The following is a 16,800-nucleotide window of genomic DNA, read 5'->3' as shown; positions in this document are numbered from 1 at the left end:
TCTGACTCTCCACCCACCCACCACCTTACACCCATTCACCTGCCCATCTGACTCTCCACCCACCCACCACCTTATACCCATTCACCCACTACCCACCTCCTACTCATTCACCTGCCCATCTGACTCTCCACCCACCTCTCTGTCCACCACCATCCTCTTGCACAGCCACCTACTCACCCTCCTATCCACACGTCCATTGACTCGTTCATCCATCTCCCCATCCATCCAGCCTTCTGTCCTTCCATCCCTTCATCCATTCAGCAATCTGTCCACCTGGGATCACTTGTGGGATGTCCAGGCAAAGATAGGTTTACCCCAGGTTCATTGCCTTCATTCCTGCCTGGGGCCAGTGAGGCTGGCTCTGCATTCCATGTTCGTTCCTGGGAGGTTGGGCATGGTGAGCAGCCTGCACCAGGGACTGCAAAGCCAGCAGCTGGGGTCTGGATGAGGGTTGTGAGGGCTCTGGCTGATGGGCAGTGTGGGGCCCTTGCCAGGTGAATGGAAGCTGTGATGACACTGGCCAGAGAGGAAGTTAAGGGTCAGCTGAGACCCCTGAAAGCATGGCACTTCCCTGCTGGCCTCGGGCCCTCCCCAGGATAGGGCCCCTCCCTGATGCCCCTCTGGGGATGATGTCTTTACAGTCTCGTGGTCAGTCTTAAAAAATCATGTACAGGGGCGCCTGGGTGGCTCAGTCCATTAAGCGTCTGCGTTTGGCTCAGGTCGTGATCCCAGAATCCTGGGATCGAGCCCCATGTCTGTGCGGGGAGTCTGCTTCTCCCTCTCCCTCTGCCCCTCCCCCTGCTTGTGCTCTCTCTCTCAAATAAATAAATAAAATCTTAAAAAAATTCATGTACAGTTTGCTTTCCATGTCATTACATATTTATTGTTTTAATATAAAAATAGCATTTTGAGTTATCATCAGAAAAGCCACCCTCTGGAGTGCTGGCCCAGCTCACCTGTACCCACACGTGCTCCTGTGCACAGGCTGTATACCTCGGACCCAGGAAGGCCACCATGTCAGGGGAGTAGGCTTAGGTCTTCCCTGCTTCCTAGATGCCGCCAGCCAGCAGCCTCCCTCTTGCATACCCCAGGGCTGCCCTCAAGGCCACCGAGGTGAGGAGGCTGTGGACTACAGGCCCAGCATCCCCACCCACATGCAGATAGAGGGATGCACCGTCGGGCTGAGGCAGAGAGCATGGGCCCCAGACCCAGAGTCTCTGCTCTTTGTGGATGGTTACACGGAACTCTTCCTCCAAGCTGGCTGGCATTTGGGGGTGTCTCCTGGGAGACACACAGTCATTTAGCTCCAGCTGAGAGAACTGGGCAATGGGAAGGTCATTGTGGGGTTTGGCTACCTTCTCACTGCCTTAGATTTCTGGGCCCCTGCCAGAGCAAGTGGGCCCCCTCTACGGGGGAGTTCCTTGGAGCCCAGAGTTGGAACATGCTGGAGGGCCCAGGGCAGGGAAGCTGGAGGCTGGGGCTGTCCTCAGGGTCTGCAGCCCCAGCCTGGTCTGAAGGGGAGCCTGAGGTCAGTCAGGAACCCATGTCCTGGCACAAGGAAGGAGGAAGTCACCTCCTAGGTATGAGGCCCACAGATATCCTTTTTTTTTTTTTTTAATGTTTTATTTATTTATTCATGAGAGTCAGAGAGAGAGAGAGAGAGAGGCAGAGGCAGAGGGAGAAGCAGGCTCCCCACCTAGCAGGGAGCCCAATGCGGGACTCGATCCCAGGACCCCAGGATCATGACCTGAGCCGAAGGCAGACGCTTAACCATCTGAGCCTCCCAGGGCCTTGAGACCCATACTTCGACCAAGGGCTTGAGTGACCTGGCTCCACCCCCTGCCCCCAGGGAGGAAGACCCCACCATGCTTGCCTGGGGCCGGCCACCAGCTTCAGTCCATCCATGCACAAGGCCTACTCTGCTGTCTGAGTGGCACCAAGTGTGGGGCTGTGTGCATCTGTGGCCGGTACCCAGGTAGCAGTGGGTGTGCCCAGGAGGCTGTGTGCCCACAGCCGTGGACATGCCATGCTCTTTGTCCTTTACTCCCCACTGGCCAAAGAACCCAGTCTATACCTCACTTTCTTCATCCCCCCAAGCTCCTCCCCTCCCCCCATGATGGCCACCGCCTCTCCCAGCCCAACATACTGACTTCGCTGCCCCTCTGCTGGGTCACACTGCCCGTTTTATTTGCGTGACAGGTGCTGGGAAAATGAAACTTAGCTTCTGGGACCTCTGCTGGCCTTTTGCTTCACTGGGCCTTGGTTTCCCCAGCTTCACAGTGGGCTGGGCTCCATGGTGTCTTCAACTCTATGTACACGCATGCCCCCCAACCCTGTCCCTGGCTCAGCTGGTACCGATGGCCAGGCCCAGCACTGACCCCTCCTTTCTAGGGTTCAGTTCTTGCAGCTGGCCTTCCAAGGGTGCTGCCCACTGCTCTGTGTCTCTAAGCTCAAGCCCTGTGTTGTGCAGGGGCCCCAGGGCCAGCAGAGTCTGCCTCAGCCGGCTGGTGTGGGCTGGACCAGGAGGAGGCCCTGAGCAAATGGCCTGCACCCCGCCTGCTGGCCTGCTGCTATGTGCAGGTCTGGGCTCCATATACTTCCCCTGCTTCTTTTTGCTCATGAAGAACAAATATGCTGGGCAGCCAGGGAGCAAGCAGCAAGAAGAGTGCTGGTTTGTGGTTGCAGCTGCTGAGTCCCTGACACCCCTACCCACCACCCTGGGGCCCTCAGGGGCAGCACTGGGCAGGGGCCCAGGCAGGCCTGACCCTCCCCACAGACTGGGCCTCAGACGCCTGGGACCCTGCCCTCCACCTTCCCTCCAGATCCGGCGTGAGGCTCCTGGACCACTTCTGAGTGCAGAATCCCAACCAGGCTGTACTCAATTTTTACTCTGTCATGTGGGTAGATAGCACCCTTGTTCCCAGCCAGCGTGGCTGTGAGTGGAGGCCTAACTGCTGGTCCGCAGGCCGGTGTCATCCCCTCACCTGCCCAGGTGTCCCGCCCACCTGGCAGCTGTGGAGCGGCTTCTCTCTCCCTGCCCACTGGTGCACCAGCTGTGTGGCTATGGCTGGGGGCCCTGCCTTCTCTGGGCCGGAGCACTGCCTCCGAGAGTTGGGCCTGTGCTGGCCCCATGAGGTTGGGATGAGCTGGCATGCGCTGTGGGCAGCAGAGGGCCTGGGAGGCCTGAGAGGTGGTCACGCCAGCTCTTCCTACCCTTCCCTTCCCAGAGGGCTCTGGGACGCCCAGTCAGTGGTTCTGCTGAACCTGGCAGGAAGCAGGGGCTCCCAGCTCAGAGCCCCCACACTCCACAGGGAGGGAGCCGGCTGCTTCCAGCCAGCCTCGGATTAATGGCTTTTAATTTAGAATTTAATCAATGCGGCTTCTCTCTGGAGAGCTGGATGCTCTGGTCTGGGAATGAGTTGTATGATCTGTGAGTGGGGTGGGCATGGGGCCTATGATGACCTCTCCAGGCCTCTGTCCTGGCCCCACCCTGACCTTGCTCTGCTTTGCCTGCAGCCTGCTGGCATCCTGGTCATGGAGGACTGCAACGTGCACTCGGCTGCCAGCATTCTGGCCTCGGTGAAAGAGCAGGAGGCCCGCTTTGAGCGACTGACGCGAGCCCTGGAGCAGGAGCGGCGCCATGTTGCCCTGCAGCTGGAGCGTGCCCAGCAGCCTGGCATGGGCAGTGGTGGTGTGGGCAGTGGGCAGCCCTTGCCAATGGCCTGGCAACAGCTGGTCCTGCAGGTAACACCCCAGTGACTCCAAATGGGTGAAAATGGCCAAGTAGGGAAACAATCAAGGGGCCTTGGACTACAAGCCAGTATTGAATGACTTATTGCAAGATATCCTGAGGCCTCTGAGGAGGGGAGGAGAGTGGGATCCCAAGGGGGCTGGAAGTTTCACTTCGGTGTGCAGGACACCATGTGATGAATGGGCAGGACACAGCCCAACCCTCAGAATGGCACCCTCCACTCAAGTGAGTCCTCAGAGCCCAGGTAGCTGGGCAAGGTCTATTCTGGGCAGCTCTGCAGTCACCCTGGTGACACTGAGGGTTTTATCCGCCCTGGAGTCTCCTTGCCGTGGTTTCATCCTTCGTCGTATGCATCAGTGAGTCAGCTCTAGAGGAAGGCTTGAGCAAGGCCCCGGGCTCTGCCTACATCTCAGAGGGTGACCTGGAGCCTCCATTTCTCCACCAGCCAATGCCCTTAAACTGGGCTCAGGCCCCTGCTCAGCCCCAAGAGGCGTGAAGCCCTATCTCCTCTGTGGCCAGGCCCTAAGGTCTCTAAAGTCAGGAGTAAATGGCCTGGACCCCTCCCTCCAGCCACTGTACCCCAGTGCCTGACTTATGGATGGGGCACAAGAGCACTTGGTTTATGGGATGGTAGGGGCAGAACAAGAAAACGTGGGAGGCCTGGAGTTTGGTGTGATTTTTCAGATCACAGTACTGACTGAGGCACAAGGCAGGGGATAGGCAGGGCAGAGCTGTCCCAGGAGCCAGGAGAAGGAGGGCCCTGGGTGGGACTCCACCCCACAGACCTCTCACTGTTGCACCTCCTCACTACCAGACCCAGAGGCCTAGGGGGCCACGGCCTACTGAGTCCCCAGGGTTCCTCACAGAGTGACCCTAGAGGGCCCTCCCAGTGGTGTTCTGTTTCTCTGACTCAGCTCCCTCACCATTGCCCTCCTAAACCTGGCAGCCAGAGCTCCTCCCAGTATGTCCCCCAGCACATGCTCTTGTCACTGGGCCCCCACTCCAGGGAACCAGACATGCTGTTGGCAGCTTGGGGCCGCCTGCACCTCTGTGGCTGGAGAGAGAGGGAGCAGGTCTCGGGTGAGACTGACCCAGTTGGGCTAGCTTTGCCTAGCCAGGGCATGTGGGGCCCAGAAGCAGCAGTCCATGTCAGGTTGGGGAACTTGGCGAGTGACCTTTACCCCCAGAGCCTTGGTGGTCTCATCTGCCAGTGGGCAATCCACACGCACAACCCAGTATGGTATATAGTCTCCAGAGGGCCCAGACCCACCAGCAGCCCCAACATTGGGAAGCTGTCTTTCCAAGCCTTTGGTGCTGAGGTGGGCCAAGGAGCCAGTCCACAGGAGGCCAGGACTGAGGCAGGGTGGGTCTAGGTGCAAGAGCCACCCCCACCACCCCTTGGATCTCAGGCACCCCAGAGGGTGAGGCCTGCACCCCCCAGATGTGGTGGGGAGTGGAACAGCCCAGCTGGGCCACATGGGGACAGTGGCAGTCAGTGACCTCAAGGCCATCCTTCAGGCGCCAGGCCCTCTTTCTAGCCCTCCCAGGCTGGAAAGGGCTTTAGCCTCCAGCCCAGAGGGCCCTGCTGAGGGTCAGTGCCCCCACAGAAAGATGTTCCCATAGCCTGGAGCTGCCCTGGCCTCCTGGGGGCTGTGGACTAAAGACCTCAGGCTATGACCTCTCCCCGCCCACTGTCCTCCTGGCCTGCCCTTGATTTTTCTGTCTCTTGGGAGGAGATGGTTTTCTCAGGGTGAGATCGGAGAGAACATGTGTTCTCAGGGCTGTGGCTGGACTGGCAGGGCTAATGGGACATTGGGGGAGGCGGGGCCACATCCGCTGGCCAGGCCTGGCAGCCCTGATGCCAAAACTGCTTCCCAGATTTGTCTCAGCAGGAGATGCCTAGTGACCTACCTGCTGAGCCCCAGGGCTGCCTGGAGCTGGTCCTCAAGGTCAGAGCTGGGGTCTGTGAAGCTCAGGGCCAGTGGCAAGGCAGGTCGCTGGGACTAAGGGGTTGAGAGGTCAGGGGCTACGGCTGTGCTCCCCAGGCTGCACCACTGTCCTGGCCACCTGCCTTTAATCCTCCAGCAGGAAGAGCTCCCCACTGGAGACACCTGGCTGGAGCAGGGCCAGCCCTCAAGCAGTGGGTGTGTGTTTGTGCATGTGGTCGGGAGGATGCCTTTAGGGACCTGGCCAGCCCCGGGTTAGGCCAAGGTGGGTATGTGGCTGGGGCACTAGCAGCTGGTGAAATTTGGGAGAAGGCAGAAGCAGCTGAAATGTAAGTTCCTTCAGGGCAGTGGTCCAGTCCTCCTACTGCTGCTTCTATTCCAGGTGGCTCCCTGTGGGACTGCCATGGATGGAAGGTACAGGGGGCCAGTGGTCAGGGCAACTCACCCCTGTGCAGGTGGGGAAACAGAGGCTCAGAGGGACATGCAGTGGACACCCAGAGTGCTTGAGCATGCTGGCTGCATAGCCTATGTACATGGCATGTCCAGGAAGAAGGGTAGCCCCTGGGGATGGCTGGATTTTCTGAGCGGGGTCTGGGGCAAAGCAGGAGGGGCGCAGGAAGCCCAGGCCTTGCCCTTCTGTCTTGCCAGACCCATGGAACCTCCCTGCACCCGCCCTTGCCCTTATTCATCTCAGAGCCTAGTTTCCTTATTCGGGATACACGAGCCATTGGCTTGCCTTTGTGGGGTATGACCCAAGAGGGCGCCAGCCCAGCCCAGCCCTTCTGGGTCTGGGTTTCCATCCAGCACAGCCAGACTCTCCAGGGTGTGGCTGTACCTTCATGTCATACCTGGTTTGGAGAAGTCCTGATTAACCAGGCACTATGATACCACTCCCCTCACCCCCCAACCACTTCCCAGTGGATCAAAAGCATGGAGGAGAGAGAGTCTGAGGCCCTCTTGGCCTCGGGAGCTTTCACCCAGGGTCACCCAACTGCTGAGCACCCCCACACACACCATTTGATCTGCTCTGACACCCCTAAGAGGGTAGGGGAAACCCTGGGCCTCTGTGTCTTGATGGGGAGAACCCAAGACAAAGTGGATCAGTGCCAGGTCCATTTGGCAGGCCCCGACTGAGCTCTGTGAAGGCACTTACTTGGGGGGCTGTGCTGGGGTTTGGGCAAGGGCCTGGGGCCAGATCAGGGACATCTGAGAGACTCTGTCATGCTGACATCGCTATAACTACTGTCTGATCAGTCCTCATTTTACAGCAGGGGGAAACATTGGGGTCAGGATAGCAGCCTGTGCCAAAGAGGATGGCCGCACTGGCCCCAGCTCTGCCAGAACTCAGTTTCCCTAACTACAGGGGGAGGGGCCTGTGAGTTCTTTTACTGGAGGCAGAATGAGGCCCGGGAAGCAGGACTCGGCCAAAGTCACTAGGCGGGAAAATGTCACCCCCGCAGGGGAAGTGGAGGGACGGGGAGGCCAGGCCAGGCTGGCCGCCCGGGAGTTAAGGGGCGACCCCAGCCCCGCCCTGGCAGCGACAGCAGCGCCCCGCGCGCGGGGGGGGGGGGGGGGGGGGCCCCCCCCCCCCCCCCCCGCCCCCCGCCCCGCCCCGCCTGGGCGCGGCCCCGCTCCATTGGCTGCTCGCCGTGACCGCCGCCAGATCCGCCCCCGCGGGGAGCGAGTCCGCCGAGCCCGAGCCCGAGCGGCCGAGGCGCCGGAGCCGAGCCCGGTTCAGCTGCCGCCGCCGCCGCCGTCCTTACCGGCCCGCGCCCCCACCACCCACGAGCCCGGCCCGATGCCGGCCGAACTCAGACAGGTTGGAGGGAACTTGGTCTTATGCGTGGGGGCACCGTCCCGGGGGCCCGGCGGCGGAGGGCGGGGCGCCGGCCTTCCCGGGAGGACCCGCTTTTGTTCCGCGGAGCCGCCGGCCGGAGAAGGCTATTGTCTGCGCTTTGGGCCAGCGCGTTCGGCCCCGGGGCGGGCGGGGCGGCGGAGTGAGCGCGCCGCCCGGGGGGTGTGCAAGGCGCGGGGCGGGGCCGCGGGGTTTCTGGGGACCGGGCGCCGGGCCCCGGGCGGTGCGACTCGGCGCGGGGAAGCGAGGCCGGGATCGGGGTGGGTGCACCCCAGGGCAGCGCCCAGGACAGGTGCCTGCGGTGGGGGTGGTTGGTGAGGTCCTTCCTGAGCAGCCCCTCTGTGCGGGAGGGATGCGGAGTCCGGAGAGGGCAGCCGGGCTAGGCCTCCAGCTCCCCGGGGGGCTCGGTGGGCCTCCCCTCCCCTCCGCACTCTTAGCGCGGGCTCCGACTCTGGGGACCTGCGAGGAGCTTCCGGAGCTTTAATGGAAGCCCTGTCTGCCTCGGCAGCGCACGTGAGGGGAGGGGTGGAGGAGGGCCCTGCCCACGTGCGGAGGCAGGAGCGGGGGGTCTCCGAGGAAAACCCGGGGAGTCAGCCTCCCAGTGCTGGGAGGGAGCGGGAGGGAGGCATGTGGGCAGCCAGCACCTCCTGCTTACAGGGTTTGCGGTCCAGTAACAGGCAGGGAAACTGAGGCCAACTGGAGGAGCAACTGCCCCAGGCCCCTTGTCATTGGGGGCAGGGTCACACCTGCCTCTCCCTGGCAGCTGGGTTTCTGCCTGCTGTATGGTATGGCCCCTAGGGTCAGGCCACTGACCATCCCAGAGATGTAAGGGTCAGCTGGGGGGAGTTGGGGCTGCTGTGTAGCTGATACATGCGGGCTGGGCTTGGAGAAACTGGGGTGGGTGACAGCCAGCCCTGCTATCCCCCACAACCTTGCTTCCCCAGCCTGTGGGCACCCACTGCCCCTTGGTCTCTTGGCCACTCAGTGTGGACTGCAGGCCCTGGCAGGCGGCTTCTGCTCTGGAGGGGTGAGCTCCCCATCTGCCTGGGCTGGGCAGAGCCTCTGGGCATCAAGAGAGGGCATCTGTGGTGGCCAAGGGCTTGCTCTGTGGAGAGAGATGCCAGCCTGGATTGTCTTGGACTCTTATCAGGGATGGCTGTGCTCGGGTGGAGGGCATAGGGGAACACGTTCATTCCTTCACTCCTCCCTCCCTCCCTCCCTCCATTCATTCATTCAGTGCTAGCTGTCTTGTGCCCTCTTAGGGCCAGGACTGGGAATTGTGGGAGCCAGGTGTGGGATCCTACCTTAACCCATTCCCTGTGTGTACGGTGGGACCATGGGCAGGGTGGGGCACCTGTCTCGAGGCTTGCTCTTCATGATATGTACCATCTGTGAAGTGCAGTTGGTGACATAGATCCGTGCCTCTGGGACTCCAGTCCAGCCCCCCTCCCCCATTAAGACTTGGCTTGTTTCCCCGTCCCCTCTCTCTGCCATTCCCACATGTACCTCAGAGGTGGTTGTGAGCTTTTGCCCAGGTGGCGGCCCCTCTGTACGTTGGCCCACATCTTGTATTCTACTCCCCACATCCCTTAGATCTGGCCATGAAGGTGGGACTGGCACTATCCTGCTTGTCCTTTGGCCTTGATATCCTGGGTGCTTTCTGTTTCCATATGAGGAAGCCAAGCCCTGGGTGTGTGACAGGGCCTAGGGGACCCTCTTGAGAGCAGTGGTGGCTGGCTGTGTTTACCTTTCTGAGGACTGGCCACTCTGGCCCCGGGGGCTTAGAGTCTTGGGCCAGGCCCCTTCCACAAGTTCAAGGGAGCTCCTGGGAAACCCCAGGTCTGGACAGCAGCCCCACTCTGGGCCAGGCCTGTAGACCATGACCAGGTGGACCATGGATGGGAGCGCCGGGGGACAGTTTGGGCCCTGGAGGTAGGCTATGGGAGGCAGGTCAGTGGTCCCAGGAAGAGGGGCAAGAATGAAGCTAGGGCTGGGGATGGGTGACAAGATACAGTTGACAGGATTTGGCAAGATTTGGGATGTGAAGGGCTGGGGGTTTTGTGTCCAGGCTGGTGCTCATGTCTGGAGTGCCGGGGGGACCTGAGTTGTAGGGCCAGGGGTCTCTGGGGTGTGCTGCCCTGGATAGGTGGACACGTGGCCCTAGAGCAGGGTCTCAAGGTCAGATGAGGATGTAGGCACCCCGGTCAGCTGCCTCTGTTGAGTGCCAACTATGTGCTGGTCATCAGGCTTTGGTTCCCCACTCTGCTGCCAGCTCTGAGAGCCCCCGGAGTGGGTGGTTGAGTGGGTGTCCAGCCAGTCTGGACACAGGGGTGGGAGACAGGAGGAGGTGACGGGGATGTGTCAGCATGTGCAAGTCCCTCTGGGGGCAGTGCGCACTGTGTCTGGGGGCTGTTAGGACAACATGCAGATTGACGCGCTTGGGCCTGGGGGCCAGGCTGGGTGCTTACACACACATACACACACACGTCTGTGCACATGTCCCTGTTGGAAGCACCAGGTACACGCACGCATGTCCAGGTCCTCATCTGCATGTGTGCCCAGGCGTGTGTAACAGGGGCCAGGCCTTCCTGTGATCATCGGCTGACTCCCGCTCCCGCCTGCCCGCCAGCCTGGGTGAAGTCATCGCCTGTTTTTAGCTCTCTGAGGTCATTTGCCAGTGGGGGCTCTTGGGGCCTCAGGATCCCACTACTAGGCTGCCTGGGCTGGGCGTTAGTGGGCGATGCTGCAGGGTTGCCAGGCCTTGTGGGGTGGGGGGTTCCTGGCTCTTCTGCGGCCCCATCCCTTTGTTCCCTCTACTGCACTGTGTCAGACCCTCATCACAGGCTAGAGTGAGAATAAACTGAGTCAGAGTAGCATTGAGGTCTGAGGTATGCTTACTCCTTCTCCTCCCTCCTCACACCCACCCCCTAACCAGGGAGTTGGAGGCTCTTCTCTGAGAGTGTTCATGTATGCAGATCTACTCAGGGGCCGTGTCCTCCTGGCCAGGCTCTGGTCCCCTCTTGTCGGTCTTGCTCCTCGCGCCTCCCCTCCACTTGCAGCCACCAGGGTGTGGCCCTAGGCCCCTCTATGCCTGGCCCCCCAGGGCCCAGCCGAGAGAACTCAGCGCCTGACACACATTTGCTCCCATAGTTGCCAAATACAGCTGGGGTCGCCGAGGTGCCGGCAGTGACAGGCTTTCCCTGAGTCTTCTGCTCCGGAACCATCCCAGCTCCCAGCACCCTCAGAGAAGGGTCCAGGCCACCATGCCTGGCAGCCCAGCTGCATGTCCCCGTTCAGGGTCTCAGTTTACTCCTCTTTCTCAGGGAACATCGTTCTTCCTTCCTGGCCAGGTCCCCACCAGGCATTCCACCTACAACCCCAAACTGAGTGGCAGCCAAGGCTGTGGCCCACAAGGGGTGAGGTATCGCTAAAAGGCCTTGCAGAACTGTCTTCCCTGTGGATGCCTGAAATTCCCTGTCAATGGTTTGTGAAGTCCTGGTTAAGCCTCTCCCTTCTGTCAGGCCTCAGTTTCCCTTTTTATAAAATCACATATTGTTGTCCTCTGCTTCTGGGGGCAGAGGCTGCATTCTGTGACTTCCTTCCTGTGTCACCAGAGCCCAGGGGCTACACCTGTCCTAACATGGAGCAGGCCCCTCTCTGGACCCCTGAAGAGTTTGCGGGGGCCTAGAATCTCAGCACTATGTGCAATTGGGGGCTTAAGCATTTTGTCAGGATAGGACCCTGACCTGAGGAGACTTCACACCCTGAGGACCTCAGGAGGCAGGCCGTTGGGCAGCTCTGGGCACCTAGGCTTGCATACCTCCCAGGCTCAGGGCCAGGAGCAGAGTAGGGCTCTGGGGGCAGGCAGATAGGGGTGTGGCTTTCCTTGGGCCTCAGCTCCATTTCTGTGTAGGGCCTCAGAGGCCTGGGGCCCACACAGGGGACCCATTCCTCAAGGCACAGCATCTGGGCCACAGAGCAGGGCCTGTCCTCCTGCTGACCTGGCCCCGCTGCCCAGGAATGTGCTCCTGCTCGCTTGCCCGCTGCAGCTTGGGTTTCAGCCCCTACCCATCCTGCCAGATGCTAATCCTAGGATATTGGTGTGGTGCGGGGACCCATGCGGTCAGAGGCCCAGGGGTGGATGGACTTTGGCTCTTGGACCCCTTTGCTAGTTAGCAGAGTCAGTTCAGCTCTGCTATGGACTGGCCTGTCCTCTTTGAGCCTCCGTTTCCCCACTGGCAAGTCTGGCCATAGGCTTATGGGCCTTAAAAGGGCTTCTGTCCAGAGCTATCTTGCCTGGAATTCCACCATGGTTATCCCCTGCAGGGATGAAGGCAAGGGGAGCTGCAGGTTGGGGAGACCTGGGGGGAGGTATATGGGGAGGGGACACCAGGGTTCCTGTCAAGGACTAACTGGGCACACCTGGCCTGAATTGACTATCTCTGGGCTCTGATAAAACACCCAGCATCTCACTGGGGAGCACCAAATACTGGCCCAAATGAGGTAGGGCCAGGCTGTGCCCACTCAGTACCCTAGGAGTGTCCAGGCCGGAAGGAGCAAGGGTATTTTGGGCATTCTGAGAACTGAGTATTTCTGTCCTGCGAGGGCGTCTAGCTGGCCTTGGGAACAGTGGGGGCCTGGGTATGGCCCTGGGGAGTCTGTGAGCAGTGCTGAAACTGCTCCCTCAAGGCCTCTGCACTCAAGGTTTCTTGGGTGGGGCAGGGAGGAGGCCCAGGACATGGGAGGGCCCAGCCAGGGGTAGTGACCCATGTCAAGAGTTCGACCTGCAGGTCCCACCAATCTCCTTGGGCCACCAGGAGCCTGTAGCAACCAGGCCTTGCAGCTCAGATGGGGCTGCCCAAGACTGCACCACTGGGGTCAGGGGCTTTATCTGCCAGCTCAGTCCCAGGAGGCGCCAGGATTGGGGGAGGTCAACCCCCAGAGGTCCCCATGGGATAGGGCAACAGGGCCAGTAAGCCCCATGGCGTTCAGAGGCAGGAGCGGGCTGCTGTCTTCACCAGCTGGGGCTTGCAGGCCCTGGGGTCCATGGGCTCCAGGGGTGGGAAGAAGGCTCTCCTGGCCTTGGGGCCAGCACAAGCATCTACACTCTAGGGCCAGGCAAGCTCTGGGTCCTCCCACTGACACCCATTCCCCCCGCTTGCCCAGGAGCAGAGCCCGGGCAGCCAGGCCTCACTGGCCACAATGTCAGAGGCGCCCGAGGTGCTGGAGGAGACAGTGACAGTAGAGGAGGACCCTGGCACGCCCACCTCCCATGTGTCCATTGTCACATCAGAAGACGGCACTACCCGGCGCACTGAGACCAAGGTATGGCCAGGCTCCGGCAGTGGGCAAGTAGGCTGTGTAGCCACGGTTGTTCCACGTACAGAGTGGCCTCCCAGGGGCCACCTGTTGGTCGGGTGCAAGACCGAGGACACCCTGGCCCTACTGGGCCAGTGTCCGGGCCTCTCAGGCTGCCTGGCCCGCCCACTGGCCACCCACTTCCCCACCAGGTCACGAAGACGGTCAAGACGGTGACCACGAGAACAGTGCGCCAGGTGCCCGTAGGCCCAGATGGCCTCCCCCTGCTGGACGGCGGCCCCCCACTAGGCCCCTTCACAGACGGCCCTCTGGACCGGCACTTCCTGTTGCGCGGGGGTGGTCCGGCAGCCACGCTTTCCCGCGCCTACCTCAGCAGCGGGGGCAGCTTTACCGACGGCCCTGAGCCCCGTGATGTCCCCAGCTACGGCAGTCTCTCCCGTGGGCTGGGTGTGCGGCCCGCACGTGGCCCCCTTGGCCCAGGCCCTGTCGATGGCTGCTTCACACTGCCTGGCCGACGTGAGGCCTTCCCTGCAGGCCCTGAGCCTGTGCCACCAGCCGGTCGCTCCCAGCCCGAGCGCTTCCAGGCAGAGCCATACGGCTTAGAGGATGACACCCGCAGTCTGGCTGCCGATGACGAGGGTGGCCCGGAGCTGGAGCCTGACTATGGCACTGCCACAAGGAGGAGGCCTGAGTGTGGACGTGGTCTTCGTACCAGGTGAGCACCCTGAGCCTGGCCGCTGCCTCCGGGAAGTCTGCCTTCTACTCCCCCACAGGAAGTCTAGCTGCTGGGGCTAAGTTAGTTATGCACGTTAGTTTGAATTGGCCTCAATTCAAGGACAGCAACAAGGGAAGCTTCTGGGATGGTGGAAGTCACACTGGGCACCCTCCCTGTGGGTCTGGGGCATTAGGGAAGTTGGTGACAGTGCCCAACACCTGCTACCCCTGCTCCAGCCAGCCGGCCATGAAGATAGGAACACAAGAGGCTCAGAGTGTTTCCTCTGAGTTTGAGGCTCCAGCCTTTCTCCAGGCCTCAATTGCCCCTGTGTACAGAAGCAACCAGAAACTAGGTTATCTAGCTCTTCCCAGCATAGACTCTGCCTCTGTCACCTTTGCCCTCAAGTTTTTCTATCTGTAGAGTGAGAACATGATCACAGCCTTGGTATGGATTATGCTGTGTGACCGCAGGCAAGACATCTGACCCCTCCTAGCCTCAATCCCTGCCCTAGGAAGTAGGTTTGATGGTGACAACCCACAAGGACATCTTGTACTCCGGGGGACCGGTGGCCTGAATGCCCCTCATATGGTCCCACCAGGATGGCTGTGTGCAGGGAGGGTCACCTCCTGCCCCCACATCCTGGCAGATCCCACATGGCCGAGATGGGCCTCATGGGAGGGCAGGACCTCAGTCACAGACAGATGTTTCATAGAAACGCATTTAGCTCAGAATTGGGGAATGCTGCATGGTGATGGGAGTGAGTGAGCTCCCGTCTTAGGGAGATCCAAGCCCTGATAACCATTGGCTGTTGTTAGGCCATGTCACTGGCTGTGAGTCAGTTGTTGCTGGCCTGGGGTGTGACTCTCAGCAGGTACTTGGGGTCCAGTACCAATGCTGTAGGCCTGTCCCCACCCTTCAAGGGTTCGTGGTTCCCTGGAGAAAATAACAGTGGGGTAGCTCCCGCGCAGGCATCTTCGGGCAGTGCCGAGATGTTTCTGCGCCCTGCCTGTCTGCACAGGGCCTACGAGGATGTGGCAGATGATGGCGGTGAGCTGATGGAGGAGCGGCCCCCGTTTCCTGCTGCGACAGCACCTCTGGCCCAGCCAGAACGGGGCAGCCTAGGCAGCCTGGACCGAGTGGTACGACGGTCGCCCTCAGTCGACAGCGCCCGTAAGGAGCCGCGTTGGCGGGACCCCGAGCTGCCGGAGGTCCTGGCCATGCTGCGACACCCCGTGGACCCTGTGAAAGCCAACGCGGCCGCCTACCTGCAACACCTGTGCTTTGAGAACGAGGGCGTCAAGCGCCGCGTGCGGCAGCTGCGGGGCCTGCCTCTGCTCGTGGCTCTGCTGGACCACCCGAGGGCGGAGGTGCGGCGGCGGGCCTGCGGGGCGCTGCGTAACCTCTCCTACGGCCGAGACACGGACAACAAGGCTGCCATCCGGGACTGTGGCGGTGTGCCTGCCCTCGTGCGCCTGCTGCGGGCTGCCCGGGACAATGAGGTCCGAGAGCTCGTCACAGGTGAGTGACACCTGGCTTCCCCTCGTCCGGCAGGGAGAGGAGAGTGAGGCTTGGCCAGGGAAAGACTCCCCCCACCCCCCGCTGCCACCACCATCTGCCCGTTTAGTCAGGAGGCCCAGTTGCCGGGGGTAGGCATTAGGCTTAGACTGAGAGGTCCCCAGTCTCTCTACCTCTGGACTTTGCTGCCTCTCAGGCAGGCCCCCTCTCCACCTGCCCGCATGTCCCCATACTCCTCCAGGTCCAGCCTCCTGGTCCCACCCTCCAATGGGGCCCGGTGCTGGGGGATTGTGCCTTATGGGCCCCAATTGGCCAGGTAGGGTCATGTGACCACCTTTAGGTGGCGCCAGTGAGGCAGTAGTGCCACCCCCCACGTGGCTAAGAAGGGATGGGGAAGAGAAGGCACCTGCTTGTCAGCCACAGGCCCCCTGCCACCACCACCCCCCCACGTGGCTAAGAAGGGATGGGGAAGAGAAGGCACCTGCTTGTCCAGCCACAGGCCCCCGGCCAGCCCTTTCCTGTGTCACAGCCCCTCGCAGCTGGTAGCTACTGTTGGGTGCCTGTGCACATCTTACCTGGGCCAAGGTGGGCACCCAGGACCTCTCACGGCTTTTGTCACTTCCTGCCTTTTGGTCTGATCGGGGCATGTCCTGAGCGAGGTCACATGGGGAGGTCGGAAGGTTGCCTGTGTGGTGAGCACCGGCTGGTTGATGACGCCCTGCAGGCACACTGTGGAACCTGTCATCCTACGAGCCCCTGAAGATGGTCATCATTGACCACGGCCTGCAGACGCTGACCCACGAGGTCATTGTGCCCCACTCGGGCTGGGAGCGCGAGCCCAACGAGGATTCCAAGCCGAGAGATGCCGAGTGGACAACGGTCTTCAAGAACACATCGGGCTGCTTGAGGTGTGGGTGGGGGCTGGGCTCGGGCACTCTCTGTGCAGCCACCCAGGACTGTTCCCGGCCGAGGAGGCAGGAGCCAGGCACCAGAGCCTGTACGCACACCTGGGAATGTCCTCATGTCTGGTATAACATGGAAGACAATTAGCCACCCAAGTCTTAGGAGCTTGGGACACAGCCATGTCACAGTTCCTGCCCAAGTCCTGAGAATGGGGCCTGATGGGGCTGTACTCGGCCCCAAGGGCAGCCTCTGGACAAGGTCTGCCACCCTCTCACGTAGGACCCCATGTCTCCAGCCCTGCTCAGCTTCAACCCACTCTTCCATCACTGTAACAGCCAGGGTAGGGGGAGCCGGGACCCTCATCTTCTGTCTGCCTCAGAGGCCTCGTTCCATGTCCTCGTGACCTCTGCCCTAACCCTCCCACCCTGGGAATCACTAGAGTCCCCACACGTGGTCCAGGGTCCCCATGGTCCTGTCTATCCAACAGGACATAGCCCCGTGGCCCTATGCGGTCCTCACCTCAGGGTAAGGTGGAACCCAGAACTGTCACTGTGCGTGGATTCAGGACTCTGGACCCACTTCTGTCCCCTCCCAATTCCGCTGGGCATCAGAGAAGGCCCCCTGCCACACCCAGATGCCAGGCCAGGGCTCCCTCCTAGGGTCTCAGGGGTCGAGACACTGTCGGTAGCCCTAACGGTGATGTCAGAGCCGGTTTTACAGATGAAGACAAAACCCCAAGGCTGGGGTGGGGGGCGCTGGGAAGTTCCCATGGGAGCCAGGGTTCACAGGGCTCGCT

At 61.2% G+C, this 16,800-nt stretch overlaps 1 protein-coding gene across 4 annotated transcripts in view; it reads left to right on the top strand.

Moving 5' to 3' along the window:
* The window catches only part of ARVCF (ARVCF delta catenin family member), a 50,997-nt gene that overhangs the window by 25,918 nt on the left and 8,279 nt on the right, over positions 1-16,800 (top strand). For 3 of the 4 annotated variants that reach the window (XM_021690883.1, XM_021690882.1, XM_021690881.1), the window contains exons 3-7: positions 3,517-3,744; positions 12,719-12,877; positions 13,063-13,586; positions 14,605-15,104; positions 15,826-16,009. In XM_021690883.1, the coding sequence (XP_021546558.1) occupies positions 3,535-3,744; positions 12,719-12,877; positions 13,063-13,586; positions 14,605-15,104; positions 15,826-16,009 (1,577 nt within the window). In that variant the 5' untranslated portion in view covers positions 3,517-3,534. The remainder of the gene's footprint in view (positions 1-3,516; positions 3,745-12,718; positions 12,878-13,062; positions 13,587-14,604; positions 15,105-15,825; positions 16,010-16,800) is intronic. The other variant, XM_044921289.1, reaches the window with a different exon arrangement.

Source organism: Neomonachus schauinslandi, chromosome 14, assembly GCF_002201575.2.
Source record: "Neomonachus schauinslandi chromosome 14, ASM220157v2, whole genome shotgun sequence".
NCBI lineage: Eukaryota > Metazoa > Chordata > Mammalia > Carnivora > Phocidae > Neomonachus > Neomonachus schauinslandi.
Note: the sequence above shows the minus strand (reverse complement) of the source record. Positions and strands in the feature narration are given on the sequence as shown.